Genomic DNA, 17,734 nt, shown 5'->3' on the forward strand with positions numbered 1-17,734 from the left:
GTAATTATAAACTATTATTTATCGTCAAACCTAAAACAGTTTAAAATAAAGGACATTATATGTTCTTAATGTTGCCGGATTTATAATGGACATTAAACCCATGAACTATATTTTATTTTTATTTTTGCACTACTTATATATACACACACATTTTCTGCACTTCACCTTTTTCTTCTCTGTTATTATGTATTGCACTGTATTGCCGCAATGACAATAATTTTCAAGACATAGGCCGGTGATATTACACCTGATTCTGAAAGGTGTAAGAAAATGCTTGGTGGTTGCTTTAGCATACAAGTCATAGGAAATATTTTTTACACTGCTTCCTATACATCATCTCTTGGTTGAGTAAGTTTTAATATTAGTGCTTTACTTGATTTGATAATAACCTTACAATTTGTCTTAGTTCATGTAACTACTGACAAATGAATACCCTTTGATTTTTCATACAGTAGTCTCCAAGTTCAGTTGTGTAAAATCATGAACTGCCATATCACATTGAATTCCTCACCGCATCCTATAAATCATTCGCTATAGCCCATTTGCTTTAATATTTATTTTTGTTTCTTTTCTTTCAGAAACAACTGAATTGGGAAACAAGAAGATAATCAAATCAATACCATTCATTTCCTACCTGTCAAGTTTACTGGGTGCCCAGATGCTGTCAGATGAACAACCTATAACTGGTGTGGAGATTGAGTGTGAGGAGAAAGGGCAATGCCCCTCTTCGTGTCATCTTTGCCACCGGCAAGGCAAGGATCAGGCCAGTCCAACCCCTGTGCTGCTGGAGATTACCCGTATTATTCCACTCTACCACCTGATAGAGGGCAACATGACCAGGGAGGTAAGTGTAACAATCAGTAACAATCTCCTCTCACGCAGAACTTATCTCCACATGAATAACTAGCTGCGGTAAAACACAGCAAAAACTTTAAGAGAAAAAGCAAAAACTTTAAGAAAAACTGTGCAGGATAGCTGATAAAAGATTACTATATTTTAAGGACTGGAGATGAATTCTTAATAATGTTCAATTTACAAAAACAAGGAGTGCATTAAAGCATGACCTGTTGCAGCAAAAGTAGCATCAGTATGAAATTCGACCACCAATAAGATCCAGTGAGTATGGAAATTTATATTTCTAAAAAATGGCAATTTTTTAGTTAACTGATATCTGTGAAAGAATTAGGAGGTAGTTACCCTTTTTTAAACCATAGTAAGTCTGAATAGTTCCTTTTCTTTCAAACAATGTCCTGTGTCTGAACTATTTAAGGATTGCATTCATCTAGCGTTTTTACCACAAACTGATAAGTTTCTGGTTTTGGAATTGTTTTTATAATGTGCCATTATGTTACCTCAGCATTAAATTGAGACTAGTCTCGATTCTTTTAACTATCATGATCACCAAAGAAGTATTTTATCAAATTGGCCTAATTTGAGTTTGTAACCAATATTCTGATTTCACATGGTAATATTGATAGCAGTTCCCAGATTCGTATTGTTAATGGTTATTGCTAATGATCCTCAACCCCAAAAAGAGAAACAAGATTTTTTTTGTAACTAAAACTTTGTTGACATTGTTTGATGTTCAGCAACTGGTATTGATGCTAGAATAGGTTTTTTTCAAAATGGAGGAAGGGTGTTAAAAGCAAATACATCTTTGTTCACTTTACATAGCTGTCATTTTTATATCATGATAATTCCATTTAAATGATTTATTAACCAAAAATTGAAAGACTAAGACATTTGTTCTTCGTCATTTGTGTTATATGTGGAATATATTGCAAGCTATGAGATGAACTCTGCTTTTGAAATTTTGTGGGATGGAATTCAATCTCCAATTTCAAATGGGATCAAGGTTTGGAATAGGAATTCAATGATCAGCGTTGCCTCATTCTCCTTGAATGCAAATGGCTGTGGATGAATTTCTGTCCGCAGGTACTCATGAAATGAGACCTCCTCATTTCATAGTGAATTATATCATAACATAATGCTGTTGTAAACAAAAATAAAATGTTCAGTTTGGTAACAAATATGGGCACATGGAACATAGAAGATTGAGAGGAGATTGGATAGAGAAAGATAAAATTATGAGGGGCATACACAGGCTAAATGCAAGCAGGCTTTTTCCACGGAGTTTGGGTGTGACTTCAACTAGAGGTCATGGGTGAAAGGTGAAAGGTTTAAGGGGAACATGAGGGGAAACTCAGAGGGTGGTGAGAGTGTGGAATGAGTTGCCTGCACAAGTGGTGCAAGCAAGCTCGATTTCAACGTTTCAAAGTCTGGATGGGTAAGGTTTGGATGCAGGTGAATAGGACTGGGCAATTTCAATGCTCAGGCATGGACTAGATGGGCTGAAGGGTCTGTAATTTTCTAGATTCCATGACTTTTATAAAATGCACATATACTGTGTCAAATCTCTATGAATGACAAAAAAGCAAATGACAGGCATTTTAACTGGATGATATTAGCAAAGTGATTTAATACAATGCACCCCATGTATTGGATCTTGTTGGATATTCCAGCTTACTTCATCCACTTGATACATTGTTTCTCGATAGTACCCCACTGCTGAAAGTCACAAACAGCCATTTCTAAAATTATCTACTGTTGTATCAGACACTGTTGTTAGTTGCGTGTTGGTTAGAATTTCTATCACTGCTACTTTGCCTAGATAATTTGCATTCAGTTAACTAATGGTTCAATTACCATAAATACTAGTAAACTTCCCTGAGTACAGGCATTTCATATGAGGTTGGAACTGAATAAAGTACAGATCCAGCTTTCCAAGAGCATCTCTCTATTTTGTCATTAGTTAAATAAATATAATTTATAACGTCAGGTTCCTTCTTCAACTCTTTTTTGCACCAATTATATATAACTCTTCCTTACAGTTTTGCTTTGCCTTTTTAAACCGTTAAAAGAAAACAACCAAAATTAGGGTTAGATTTTGCAAAAGGCTTTACATCTAAATTTTTGGATTATACATTGCTATTCACACAAGAAGCTTTAAAAATGATTCTGATGGCAGGTTATTGTTACTCTCTTTCCTTTCTTCCTTACTGTGAAACACGATTGTCAAGATTACATGACAACAGGCAGCTAATTTGAAAAGAAAGAGAACAATTAAGTGTGAGAATAAATTAAAGATCACATACTGAAATGAAGTGACTCCAAACATGTATAGGGTACTGATAAATCTGGAGGTTTTAAAAGAAGGTGAAGATTAAAAAGTGTGCAAGAAGTTTGATTGTCTTGAGATGTTAGGATAGCATCAGGAACCAAAAGAATGAGATTTGATTCAACATTATTGAGTTACTGTTGTAGATGTTTTTAAGCACTCTGACAATGAATCGATTATTCACTACTTTGGCCTGTGTTTATAGCATTAAAAAGGAAACTGATGAACATAAATATAAATATACATGCCTTTTACCAATAACTCCATCTGTCATAATTTTGGCTGGAGTAATTTGACAGTTTTCCAAAACCCATCAATAATTCTGATGTCACTTTTTCCTTGAGATTACTTAACATGTTGAACTAAGGTAATTATCCAGAAAAATAATGAAACATAACATAAATGGGAGCCCATTTGAATGATGATCTCTGCTTTTGGGTTCTCACTGTTTAAAATGCTTTAATTCTCCTCAATGTTCTGACACTTCTGTCATGTCCTAAGCTTGATTCCCTCATAGATGTGTCTACAACTTCTCTTGGAGCCTCTCTTGACCTCCTACAAATGCAGACAGCCATCTTAGAAGCTGTCACTCCAGCTGTCCCATTTTCTTTACTGACCGTCCTGCATCATGGGTGAGATGGGAGTGATTTATGCCAGTATTTTTCTTCCTGTCTCACCATGATTCTACTAGTGAAACATTTACTTCAGCACCTCTCTGAATCTTCCCTTAGAACTCTTGTACATTTTTAGAGAAAATCTTTGCAATCCATGAGCTGATAGCAACGACATCACATCCTTGATGAATGTCATGTGAACATTAAGTCCAGCTTCCAATATAGTAATGGCAGGGCTATTTCTTTCATTCATTGTCGTGTCGATTATCCCTTATCACCAACTAATCCCATGCACTCTCATTGGATCATTTCTTCCTGCCCCACCCCCATCACCTCACATTGAATATCTTCATTTTAAACTGTTCATCCAAGACAGTTTCACTATTTCCTCTCTCAATATTTATATCAATTAATTTATCATTCTTGTTGACTTCAAGCCTTCATCCGAGCCTATCCTGCACTTGTTATTTCCATCCCTTTTATTACTTCCCTCTTTGACTCCTTATCATTACCTTAGCCTTGCCATCAATTTGGACTTTGCTGCTCTCATTGTGTCACTTTCCGTGCTATGTCAACATCACCTCCCAAATTTACACCCCTCTAGCTCTTGTTCCTAGTCACATATCAGCTTGACTTGGAAATTTGAATAGATTATGACTTTATCAAAGGTCAAAGGTTCACTTATTATCAAAGAATACAACACTGAAATTCTTCTCCTCTGGGTAGCCACGAAACCAAGAAAGAAAAGAAGGCAACACGATCATCAACCCCTAAATCCCACCTCCCCACTAAAAAAAAATGACAAAAACGGAATAGGCACATCAACCCCAAATCCTTCCTTCTGCACAAAAAAATGAACAAAAATGGAACAGGCAGACCAACCATCAATCTCTCCCCCCACACACAAAAAAGAAAGATCGGGCAAAAAAACACAGAATATAAAAGACTGAAAAAAGTCTACAGACCAAGTCCACATCCAAAACACAGAAAACCTGGGCAACACTCTCCCTCAAATGCATAGGTTAGGAGCAGAATGTCATGAAAGTTGATAGTAATGTGGGGAGAAAAAATGTGATTAATATATGATAATATACAATTAGTATAAATAGATTGTTGATGGTCAGTGTGGAGGGCCTGTTTCCATGCTGTAGCTCTCTATAAATTCATGACCTCGTACCTGACTCTTTTCCAGTGTCCTGAGTAGAGAAAAGTGAGCCATGAACATTAAACATTGCAAAAGCATATAGGAAAGAGTAGCCAAGAACTTTGGTTATGTAAAAATTGCAAGCTTGCAGAAAGAACATCCTGTGACCTGAAGTAGCCTGAACCCAGTGTTTGGCTGGCCTAGCTAAGCATGTTTGAATTTCTCTGTGTTAGAAAGAACAAACAAAGTTACATGAGGCACAAGTATACTGTTTGGGTCCTTGGGCCAAATCCAATAAGAAGCTGATACAGGTCCGTCAGATGAGCCAGAACCAACAAAATTGATACATAACACATTCATCTCATAATGGAAAAGATAAGAACGGAGGATTTGGAAATACAGGCAATGACAACTCTGGAGACCGACCACTGAAGAAGTGGATGACTCACGGTTGGAAATATGGAAATTTCATCAGGATATGGAGGTACAATTGGTCAGTGTAGACTCCTTTTCCCCAAATAGTACCTCTTCTAATCTTTGACTTCAGAGAATGTCATGAAAATTTAGTGGATTTGAGTATAGGTGTTTAGCTTTGTATAATGACGTGTTTGTCATTAACTAAACCAATAAAGGTATTTGTCAGAAAAACTAGATTCTCTCTGTGACTAACTGATCGCTATTGTTGAGGGTTAATACCAGTAATAGGAGGAAAGAAAATTGGCACATATTTCCATAAGTCAGTAATCAGTTTCACCCCATTCAGTAGACCAGTTTAGTGCACGTGTCACCTTTTAAACAACACTAGATTTATTCACATCTACATTTATCCCAGAACGTTCCTGTGTGGGGTGAAACGTGTTTGAGGTTTGACATTGCAAAAGATATCAGTTATAGGGCCATGATCATATTAAACACAACAAAGATTTTGGGAAGTTCAACCTTTATCTCAGCAAGGTAGTCCTTGTTTGGAGTATTTGCCAATTAATTTTACATCCTAGAGAAAATCTTTCTTCTGACGTTAACTAGAGGAAATAACTTCAAAATAGCCTCCAGAACTCTTGCCACAAGTGCACAACTTACAAAGATGACACCATTCAGCTCCTTTGTAAAATTAAATATTAAATACTCTGAGGACCAGAACAAAAACTGATCTGAATGCAGTGACATGCTTGAATGACATTCCTGTCCTCTACATTTCTTGAAAACTTTTGTTGAGGACTTCAAAAACTAATTTTGGCTGCTTTTGAATTTAAAGGGGATCTTGTTCAGAACTGTATGCAGCTTGGTATCAATGGATGACAATTGTGCAATGGAGTTATGACCTTCAGGGAGAATGTGGGTAATCAACTTATTCACCATATATTGCAGTGCTCCCTCTGCCATTTACACAGATATTCCATTAGCCCCTGATACATAGACTGGAGGTTTTCACTTTCATTCTTGACTTTTGCAGTCAGGATTAAGAGAGGACGTTGCAAATTTCAAGGAGATTTTGAAGATATCTTGATTATTTTCTTCCTAATAATCTCTTCTCATGAATGAGTGTGAAACAGAGTGCCTGCTTTGGGAAACATGACATGGTCAAGGAGATCTGTAGAGGGAAATGGACAAGTGTTGCCTTGGATGTGAAGAGGATGTCTCCTATGGTGAGAGAATCTAAGATCAGAGGACAGAGACTCAGTATAGTGGGGCGTACTTTTAGAACAGAGATGAGGAGGAATTTCTTTAGCCAAAGTATGGTCAATCTGTGGAATTCTCTACTACAGGCAGCTGTGGAGGCTCAGCCTTTTTGTATATTTAAGTCAGAGGTTGATACATTTTTGATTGGTCAAGGCATGATAGGATACTGGGAGAAGGCAGGAGATTGAGGCTGAGAGAAAAATTAGATCAGCCATGATGAAATGGTAGAGCAGACAAGATGGGGCAAATGGCCTAATTCTGCTCCTGTATCTTATTGTCTCGGCAGAAGCTCTTCATCAGGACTGATATCTGGCCTGTTTTGGAAAGCTTGTGTTATGGTTTGACCTATAAATGATAAAAAGCTGGAGTCTCTGTGTTAGGGATTTTCATCTTGGAAGGGACACTGATTTTGTTTCATTTATTCTGCCTGTAGGTTTGGAGGGTTTTGTGAAGGTAGCATCTTTAGGTGTCTCCTCCAGGTAATCCAAGTCTCAAGCACTCAGGAGGAAAGTAATCACCGCTGCTGAACTTGAGATCTTGGTCTTCACTATCAATTTATTTAGATTGTCAATGCTTCTGCTGGTGCACAGAAGGAAATGGTGACCTTCTTCATTTATCCCTTCTTTCATCATCACTGAAAGGAGGGAAATAGGCCATATTTATTGGGGGCTCACAGTGGATATCTGGAATGTAGAACATAGAATGGAACAGCACAAGAACAGGCATTTCAGCTGATGATGTCTGTGCCAACCAGGATACCAAATTAAACTAAGCTTATTTCTCTGTATAAGATCCAAAACCTCCATTCCTCACAAGTTTGTGTAACTCTCTAAATGCTTTTTAAGCACCATTTTTATACTTGCTTTCAATACCACCTATGGCGACCAGTTCCTGGCACCTACCACTCTCTGTGTAAAATAAAGTTACTTCTCGTATCCTCATATATAAAGCACCCAGGACATCTTCAAGGAGCAGTGTCTCAGAAAGGCAGCGTCCTTTATTAAGGGCCCCCGGGACCCAAGGCATGCCTTTGTTCATTGTTACCACCAAGTAGGAGGTACAGAAGCACACATTCAGCAATTCAGGAACAGCTTCTTAGAACCATGGAACCATAGAACACTACAGCACAGTACAGGCCCTTCAGCCCTCCATGTTGTGCCAACCCATATAATCCTTAAAAAAAAGTACTAAACCCACACTACCCCATAACCCTCCATTTTTCTTTCATCCATGTGCCTGTCCAAGAGGCTCTTAAATACTCCTAAAGTTTTAGCCTCCACCACCATCCCTGGCAAGTCATTCCAGGCACTCACAACCCTCTGAGTAAAAATCTTACCCCTGATGTCTCCCCTAAACTTCCCTCCCTTAATTTTGTACATATGCCATCTGGTGTTTGCTGTTGGTGCCCTGGGAAACAGGTACTGACTATTCACCCTATCTATGCCTCTCATAATCTTGTAGACCTCTATCAAGTCCCCTCTCATTCTTCTATGCTCCAAAGAGAAAAGTCCCAGCTCTGCTAACATTGCTTCATATGACTTGTTCTCGAAACCAGGCAACATCCTGGTAAATCTCCTCTGCACCCTCTCCAAAGCTTCCACATCCTTCCTATAATGAGGTGACCAGAATTGAACACAATACTCTAAGTGCGGTCTCACCAGAGATTTGTAGAGTTGCAACATGACCTCTCTACTCTTGAACTCAATCCCCCTGTTAATGAAACCTAGCACCCCATAGGCCTTCTTAACTACCCTATCAACTTGTGCAGCGACCTTGAGGGATGTATGGATTTGAACCCCAAAGTTCCTTTGTTCATCCACACTCTTAAGTAACTGACCATTAATCCTGTACTCAGTCTTCTGGTTTGTCCTTCCAAAATGCATCACCTCACACTTGTCCGGATTGAACTCCATCTGCCATTTTTCTGCCCAACTCTGCAGCCTGTCCATATCCTCTTGTAACCTTTGACAACCTACAGCTCCATCCACAATTCCTTCAATCTTCGTGTCATCCGCAAACTTACTCACCCATCCTTCCACCTCTGCATCCAGGTCATTTATAAAAATCACAAATAGTTGGGGTCCCAGGACAGATCCCTACGGCACTCCACTAGTCACCGACCTCCAGGCAGAACACTTTCCTTCCACAACTACCCTCTGCTTTCTTCCTTTAAGCCAATTTTTTATCCAAACAACCAAGGTTCCACTTATCCCATGCCTCATGACTTTCTGGATGAGTCTCTCATGAGGGACCTTGTCAAATTTTTTGCTAAAGTCCATGTAGACCACATCCACTGCCCTACCCTCAATTTCTTTTGTTACCTCTTCAAAAAACTCAATCAGGCTCGTGAAGCATGATCTTCCCTTCACAAAGCCATGTTGACTATTCATGAGTAGACTATATTTCTCCAACTGCTCGTAGATCCTATGCTTAAGAATCCTTTCCAGTAGTTTGCATACCACTGACGTAACAATCACCGGTCTATAGTTACCAGGTTTCTCCCTATTACCTTTTTTAAACAAGGGAACTACATTTGCCATTCTCCAGTCCTCCGACACTTCCCCTGCAGCCAAAGAGGATTCAAAGATCATAGCTAATGCTCCTGCGATCTCTTCTCTCAATTCCCACAACAACCTGGGGTGTATCATATCCGGCCCTGGGGATTTATCAAACTTAATGTTGTTAAGAAGATCCCGCACTTCTTCTTCCTTAATCTCCACATTGTCTAGCACACAGGCCCGCTCTACTTCGACCTCATCCTGATCAAGATCCTTTTCACTTGTGAATACTGAAGCAAAGTATTCATTTAGGACCTCCCCAACCTTCTCCGATTCCAGGCACATGTTGCCCTCTTTATCCTTTAGCGGTCCCACCTTCGTTCTCGTCATCTTCCTATTCTTCACATATGCGTAGAACGCCTTGGGGTTCTCCTTAATCCTGCATGCCAAGGCCTTCTCATGCCCCCTTCGAGCTCTCCTAAGTCCTTTCTTTGGCTCCTAAGACCTTTCTTTAGCTCCTTCCTGGCTACCCTATATTTCTCATTTCTTCCCCTCTGCCATCCAATTCCTAAATGAACATTAAACCCGTGAACACGACCTCACTTTGTAAATAAGCATTATTTCTGTTTTTGCATGATTTTTAATCTATTCAATATATGTATGCTGTAATTCATTTATTTATTATTATTATTCTTTTTCATCTATATTATGTATTGCATTGATCAGCTGCTGCTAAGTGAACAAATTTCACGAGACATGCCATGATAATAAATCTGATTCTGATATCTCCTTTAAACTTTCCTCCACTCACCCTAAAGATGTGTCCTCAGATAGCTGACATTTCTACCTTGGGTTATTTCTGATTCCTCTCTCTGTGTACGGCTTTCATAAGTTAACTATAATCGTTCGAGTTTAATTGTCATTCTACTATATATGAATACCTATGAATACAGACCCAAAATGCAAAACGCAATATCAACTGTCATACACAGCTCAAGGTATGAGGTACAAGGGGCAGCACAAATAAGATGGCAGTATAAAGGCAGTAACACAGAAACACATAATATAGCCCAAAAGAAAGATGTTTAATAAAGACAATAACACATTTGGTTGGTCCCATAGAAGCTGCTGTGTCTGAATGCACTGCCACCTTACCTGAAGTTTATGAAGTATAAAGCTATGTAAGTTATAGTTTCTGCCTTAAGCTCAGATAGATGACTTAGAATAATGCATTAATACCACAGTGAAGGAACTAAAACTGTAAACAAGTGCGAGGGATTAGCTCCAGGTCCAGCTACCTGAAGGGACTAGGGGTATGGCTCATTAGAGTTGAGGCATGTGGAGTGGAGAGCCAAGGGCAAGCAAAAACTGGGACAGTGGGTGTGGAGGGGCAAATGTGTTCCTCAAACATTGAGTCTGCACCTTCAGGCTCCTGTACCCCCACCCCAATGGCTGTAATGAGAAGTGGGCATGTCCTGGATGCTGAGGCCCTTCAAGATGGATGCCAATTCTAGAAGCACCACCTTTTGAAGATGTCCTCAGTGACAGGGAGGCTAGTGCTCAGGACGGAGCTGGTTAAGTCTACAACTTCCTGCAGCTTTTTTAGACCCTGTACATTGGTGCCTCCGTAGCAGGTGGTGATGCTGTCAGTCACCACAGTACATCTGAAGAAATTTGATAGAGACATATCAAATCTTCTCAAACTCCTAATGAAGTATAGCCACCTGCATGCTATCTTTGTGAATGCATCAATATGTTGGGCTCAGGATAGATCCTCTAAGATTGAGAAGTGTATGGCCATGCAATTTGGTAGAACAAATGAAAGGACTGACTATTTTCTAAATTAAGAGAAAATACAAAAAATTGAGATGCAAAGGAACTTGGCAGTACTTGTGCAGGATTCCCTAAGGGTTACTTTGTAGATTGAGTCTATGGTGAGGAAGGCAAATGCAACATTAGCACTAATTTCAAGAGGATTAGAATATAAAAGCAAGGATGTAATGTTGAAACTTCATAAAACACTAGTGAGACCTCACTTGGAGTATCGTGAGCAGGTTTGAGTCCCTTATCTCAGAAAGTACGTGCTAAAATTGGAGAGGGTTCAAAGGAGAAAATGATTCCAGGATCGAACGGCTTGTCTTATTCAGAATTCAGAAGGATGATGGCTGTCCTCTTTGAAACCTATTGAACGGTGAAAGGCCATGATAGAGTGGATGTGGAAAGGATATTTCCTATGGTGAGAGAGTCTAAGACCAGAGGACACAGAATAGAAGAGCATCCTTTTAGAAAGGAGATGAGGAGGAATTTGTTTAGCCAGAGAGTGGTGAATCTGTGGAGTTCTTTGTCACAGGCAACAGTGGAGGCCAAGACCTTATGTATATTTAAAGCAGAGTTTGATAGATTCTTGATTGGTCAGGGCATGAAGGGATATGAGGAGAAGTCAGGAGACTGTGGCTGAGAGGAAAATGGACCTGCCATGATGAAATGATGGAGCAGAGGAGTTAAACAAGTCCCATGAGCACATAACCATTGGAGCTCACGCTGAAGTAAGGAGGTATGGAGGCCTAGGTCTTGAAACTTATTGATTAGTTTTGAGGGATGATGATGTTGAATGCTGAGCTGTAGTTGATAAACAGAATCCCAATGTATGCACCTTTGCTGTCCAGATGTTCCATGGTTGAGTGAAGATCCAATGAGATGGCGTCAGCTGTGGACCTGATGTGTTGGTAGGCAAATTGGAGTGAATCCAAGTCACTTGTCAGGCAGGAGTTGATATGTTTCATCACCAACCTCTTAAAGAACATTTTTACTGTGGATGTAAGTGCTACCAGACAATAGTCGTTGAGTCAGGTTGCCACGTTCTTCTAAGGCGTTGGTTCAATTGAAGCCTGCTTGAAGCAGGTGGGTACTTCAGATCACCAGAGGGGTTAAAGCTATCAGTGAACACTCCAGCCGGTTGATCAGCACATGTCTTTAGTAATCAGCCAAGGATCCCATCTGGGCCAGACGCTTTCTATGCGTTAACATTCCTGAAGGGTGCTCTCGTGTCTGCCCCAGGGACTGAAATTGCAGGATCATCAGGGGCTGTGAGAGTTCGTGAAAGTTCTTCCATATCGTGACAGTCAAAGTGAGATAGAAGGCAGTGTGCTCATCTGGGAGCAAAGCCTAGTTGTCACCTATATTGTTTGGTTTCACTTTGTAAGAGGTAAAAGTATTCAATTTTCCATATAACTTTTCTTGAAGTTAGTAAATGATCGGTAACTGATGGGAGGTTGATATTAAGTAATGAAGTAACATCACGATAATGTTGACCGGAAAGTTCAGTATTTATATATTTTAGGCTTGTTCAAGAATAAATTTTATTTTGAAATAAGAAATAAACAGCACAGTTCATGTGGGGTCCAAGAGCATGAGAAAATGAAACCTGGAAGCAAGGAGTGATGGAAAGGATGAGATCCACTTTTGAATGCTGAGATTTAAATGTGTTAAGTATATGAGAAAGATCTGGTACTGGCACAGAGGCCCCTTCAACCATGCCGATAGTAATTTTATAATGCTGGAAGTAATCAGGCTTGGCATTCTACTGGGTCATTGAGATAACCAAGTGAGAATGGAAATAATGCCAGAGTTTTAGTGGGCAGATTGCCTCATTGATTGGAATGATCGGTTTTTGTGTAAATGACTAAAAAACAATTTGAAAAGACAAAGCTAAACAAAAGTGACATAAGGAAAAGTCGAGAATGTAAGCCTGACAAAAGATCTAGAGTGGTTGCGTGGAGAAGGCTGGGGCTCGAGGGGGAAGTTTGAAGAGCCTGCCAGAATCACATTTTCTGGAATTTTGCTTGATTGCCTCTGGAGGTTGGAGACTGTTTATGCAAAGCACTGATTAACAAAATTTCAACACTGTGGGGTCAGGTCCATCACAAAGAAGATCTTTCCTGCATAGATTATTGTTGAATTGAACTTGTTGAATTAATTGCTCATTCACATTCCATGTTCACTGTGATTATTGGTATGATTCCATGCTTTTTGTAACATTATCACTCGTCTATAATCTGCATCTTATTTTTGAATCACACATGAGTGAGTGGGACTATATTTAAAAGCATATGAACTTAAAAAATTTAAGAGCAAGAGTAGGCCATCTAGCCCCTTGAGCCTGATTTATCCTCAATGAGATCTTATCTTGGCATCAGCTCCACTTTCCTGTCTGTCCCCCAGAATCTGTGATTCCTGTGTAGACCAAAAATATGCTTGTCACTGCTTGTCTTCTTTGTCTTTTGGCATTTGAGTGATGCTAGATCTTTTTTCATCCACTTTAACTTTTTCTTTCTTGCTCTTATTGATCATATTTCTCTGATTGTTTTATTTTGCTTTCCGCAATTAAAAACCTTGTTTTCTCCTTCTGTTACCATGCCAAGATTTGGTTTCTAAGACCCAGCACTAAGGGGAGAATGTGGATTGAACAGTGCTAAAATGTTTACCTAGTATTGTTGAATCGTCTGGCTGTATGTGTCAAGGGAAGAATATGAGGAGTGGGGTGAGTTGAGAGTTGAAACGGGGTTGCAGATAGTGCTTCTATTCTGCAAAATGCTTAACTTCCTTTTTCTCCATTTATTTCAGCGTTAGTAACAACTGGGTGTTTTGTTGTAAGGGCTTCCATGTCTCAGTATTTACCCTGCAAGCATTTCAAGTCTTTCCCTGCAAGCTAAAGTGTTCCCAGACAAATCACATTCAGGGTGGACCAATGCCATTTCATTTTTATATGCTGTCATTTTTATATTCTCTGAATAAATCTGCATCGTTAATTTCTAATATCGAGTCCTGAGTTTACTCCACACCTGTGTCTGTTCATCTGAAGATTGTTATATTTATTGCTTATTTATTTATTATTATTATTATGCTTCTTTTCTTTTTTGTGTTTGCAGAGGTTGTGGTCTTTTCCACATTGGTTGTTTATCCATCTTTGTGCTGTGCAGATTTTCATTGATTCTGTGGTGTTTCTTCCTATGTAGCATGAATGCACAGAAGAAAATGAATCTCTACCCAGAGTTTATGTGCTTTGGTAATAAATTTGCTTTGAAATTTGAACTTTGAAGAAATAAAAGGAAATACTGTATCTTACCTATCAGTACGAAACTAACACACAAGACTCCTTCTCACATGTTGCATGATTGCTTTTATATAATATTAATTTATTTATTGCGAGGTACTGCAAGGAAATAGGCCATCTGGCCCACAGAGTCCTTGCTGACTTAAGCACCCATTTACACTAATCTTATAATAATCCATTTTAATCCCCCCACATTCTCCTCAACTTGCCCCCAGATTCTATCACCCACGTAAACAGCATGCACTCACTTATAGAACAGTGACCAGTTAATCTATGAGTGTGCAAGTCTTTGGGTGCGTAGGAAGTACATAAGAGGACCCAGAAGAAACCCACATTGTCACAAGGAGAGCGTGCTAACTTTATAGAGACAGCATCCAAAAGTAGGATTGAGCCTAGGTTACAGGAGCAATGAAGCAACTGCTTTAACAGTCATGACATCTAGAAGTACACTTCTCCCATGTTGCTATGAGCATCAAGGCTGTTTCCAATCAGGGAGTTGCTTTTGTACATCCTGACTTAGCATGGACTTAGAGGCAATCTGACGTAGATTTATAAAAGCATTGTACAACATCCCTCTAGGTGATTAGTTCGGTTTAATAATTTGCAGAGAACCTGAGGACAGATGTTTAGATTTTGTAAAATACCAGCTTTACAGGATTATTAACAGTTCTTCTTTATGCAAAGAGCATTGAAAAAACAAAATATATTGTTAGCTAATGAGATGAATGCATTGCATTCCTTCAAGAAGATTTGGTCTGGGTCTTGACAAAGGTAGAGGTAAATAATGTGATTAAGATTGTTTTGTCACTGTGATTCCCTGGCATAGTTTTGATCATCTGAGGGGCTTTGAGAAGAAGTTTCCTAAGAATTCTTACACTATCAGCTTTTCTCTTTACATCTTTCTCTGTCTCTCCCAAGAAACTGTTTAGGAAGGGCTTATGAAAAGATGCGGAGATGCAGAAAAGGGAGGGGACGTTCTTTAGTTCTGACACCTTGGCTGTTTATGTGGAGAATGAGTCAGGCCTATGGATCAGGCCTATGGATCACCTAGTCTTTGCATGCTGGCAAGTTTTGTAAATGTGTAAACAATGCAATTTGATGTGGGTCAATAGTTTGCTAGAAAATTGACAGAGTTAATCGTCATTGTTAATTCATTACCCACTCTCTCCTTCTTTTGAAATGGTCATTCAGGATTGAGAAATGCATGCTTCCATGCCAGTTCTGTGGATTCTGATGTGGCTTATGAGGCCAACGGAACTGTGGACTCTTCGGTAAATGGGCAGTTCCATTTCGTTAGCTATTTTCACAGGGCTTCTATGTGCTTATGATGCATGGACTGAAGTCCCCAATAGCATCCTGAATATTGAGCAGTCATGGTTCAAAGATTCTCAAGGAACCAGTGGCGATTTTGTGCTTTCTTCAAGTCTGCTTTGAACACCTCCTTGAAGCTTTGCCACTTTCCACTTGGTAACCTCTTTCTGTGATAGAGTGTGTGTCTGATCCAGCCGTCGGTTGTTGGGCTTCAATGCTGGGATTGTTGGACTGGAAAAGCAGATTGATAGTGGTTCATTTACTCTTCAAGTGAACCTGGAGAGAGCAAGTGGTATTTTATTACAGAGGCTTGAGTTGCTTGCCGTAAATTTTTCCAATCTCAGAAGAACTGAGGAGGGCAGGAAGACCATGTTTTGTGTCATGTTTGTGACCTTTCAACTCAATCAAACCATGACTTTGAAGACAACGGTGAACTTAATAATTAATACTGGCATTTGCTTGGAGGTTCACAAGATAAGCAATATGGGCCGTGATTTTCAGGGTCGTACTGTGAACCTTTGTTCTTGGAAAGCAATTTTGCTCAGTAGAAGTTTCAAGGAAAATGTGTGCCTTGTAATGATCCTTCATGAACTTCTCTGTATTTGCACTTGTGCTGTCATAGTTCATGTTTTCAATAATTTCTGACCAGATGAGCTCAGGAATTCATTGAATTTTATGATACACATTAATGTTTACTTTTGTCTTCTCTAAGTTATTGGACAAACACATCGATGTTGTTGGCAAAGTAGATGATAGGAAGGATAGTCATGTAAATTGCTACTTATACCCTTCATGATTGTGTTGAAATCAATGTGAACCAACACATATTTAGCAAGGTTCAGCCTGGACCACAGAGCTGGAATAATAGCTTACTGTTTACAGAATGATCATTAGTTAAAGGGCAAGTAGTTGACTTAAGTGAAAAGACATAAGTCAAATTTTTTAAACAATGAATAATTTGAAAAGGTCACAAAGCATCCATAAACATTCACAGCATTAAATACCATGGAAATTATATAAGAATGCATTTGGACACTTATCACTTGTTTTCAAAAGTGCTCTATTTGTACTCTTGCTAAAATCCTCCAGCAGGGCCCCCATTTCATCTCCTTTAATTCATTCCTCAGTCCTTTGAAGTTAAATTCCTTAAGTCATATATTTTGGTCCTGTTACTTCACTGATCTGATTTCCAGATAATCTTGGACATAATTTTGAGTATATTTACACAGTGGTTAGAATTACTAGCTAGCCAAAGTAGAGGAATGGAAGCAACCACAGATTATGTCCCTTTAGAGATACCACTGATTGTCAGGTAAGGTGAGTTAAAAATATTAATAATTGCAAGATTACCAAACTTTAGCAGGTCACATGGAATCTTTATTATCTTGCAATTGAAGTTCAAGTTCAACTTCATTGTCATTCAAATGTACACATGTACAAATCAAAAACTGTTCCTCCTGACCCAAGTTGCAAAATACAACACATAAAACTAACGCACAATACATAAAGTAATATTACTACAAATAGTAAAAGATTTTCTATGGAATATTTCACTTTGTCTCTGTTTATCGCACATGTTCAGAGCCTTCTCTGCCCCATGAGTTAGTGAATTGTGCTGGTAACATATTCTAAAGAGTTAATTTATTAAACGACAGGCAATAATGGCATCATCGCAATTTGAAGAAGTGTTAATTAGAACTGTCAAGCATTTCCTTTTTTCTGTGAACTGGTCCCAGGATAATCAGTAATATAAACCACTGTCTCAAAGTCATTTGTTTTAAATAGAACTTCTGTGGAGATATTATCTCATTATTTTTTTTAAAGAATGTTGATCAACTTTCTGAGCAGTGAAAAAAGTATGCTGTCTGAAACCACTTGTCTGCTTACCTGGTGTTTGGAGCAATACTTAGAATAAAAACTGTTTTCATCTGATGGAGTAACTTGCAAGCAGCTCAAAACACTTGAAATAAAATCCACCAATGCTGTCTCCAAGTTTGCCAGAAGAGTAAGTGAACCAGAATCAATATACGTTCCCAGACCAATGTCCCCAATATTGAAGCCCTACAACAGACAGCCACAACAGATACACTTTGACATGGAAAGAGGTTACCAAATGGAAAGTGGGAAGGTTCAAGGATGTGTTCAAAGCCCAATTGATAAAAGAACAACTTCGCCACTGGTTCCTGGAAATCAGTT

At 38.9% G+C, this 17,734-nt stretch overlaps 1 protein-coding gene across 5 annotated transcripts in view; it reads left to right on the forward strand.

Moving 5' to 3' along the window:
• The window catches only part of LOC140731037 (astrotactin-2-like), a 1,710,280-nt gene that overhangs the window by 1,208,300 nt on the left and 484,246 nt on the right, over positions 1-17,734 (forward strand). For all 5 annotated transcript variants that reach the window (XM_073052234.1, XM_073052229.1, XM_073052230.1 and 2 more), the window contains one exon: positions 579-844. In XM_073052234.1, coding sequence (XP_072908335.1) covers positions 579-844 — 266 coding nt within the window. The remainder of the gene's footprint in view (positions 1-578; positions 845-17,734) is intronic.

The sequence above is a fragment of the Hemitrygon akajei genome, chromosome 7, assembly GCF_048418815.1.
Source record: "Hemitrygon akajei chromosome 7, sHemAka1.3, whole genome shotgun sequence".
NCBI classification, from domain to species: domain Eukaryota; kingdom Metazoa; phylum Chordata; class Chondrichthyes; order Myliobatiformes; family Dasyatidae; genus Hemitrygon; species Hemitrygon akajei.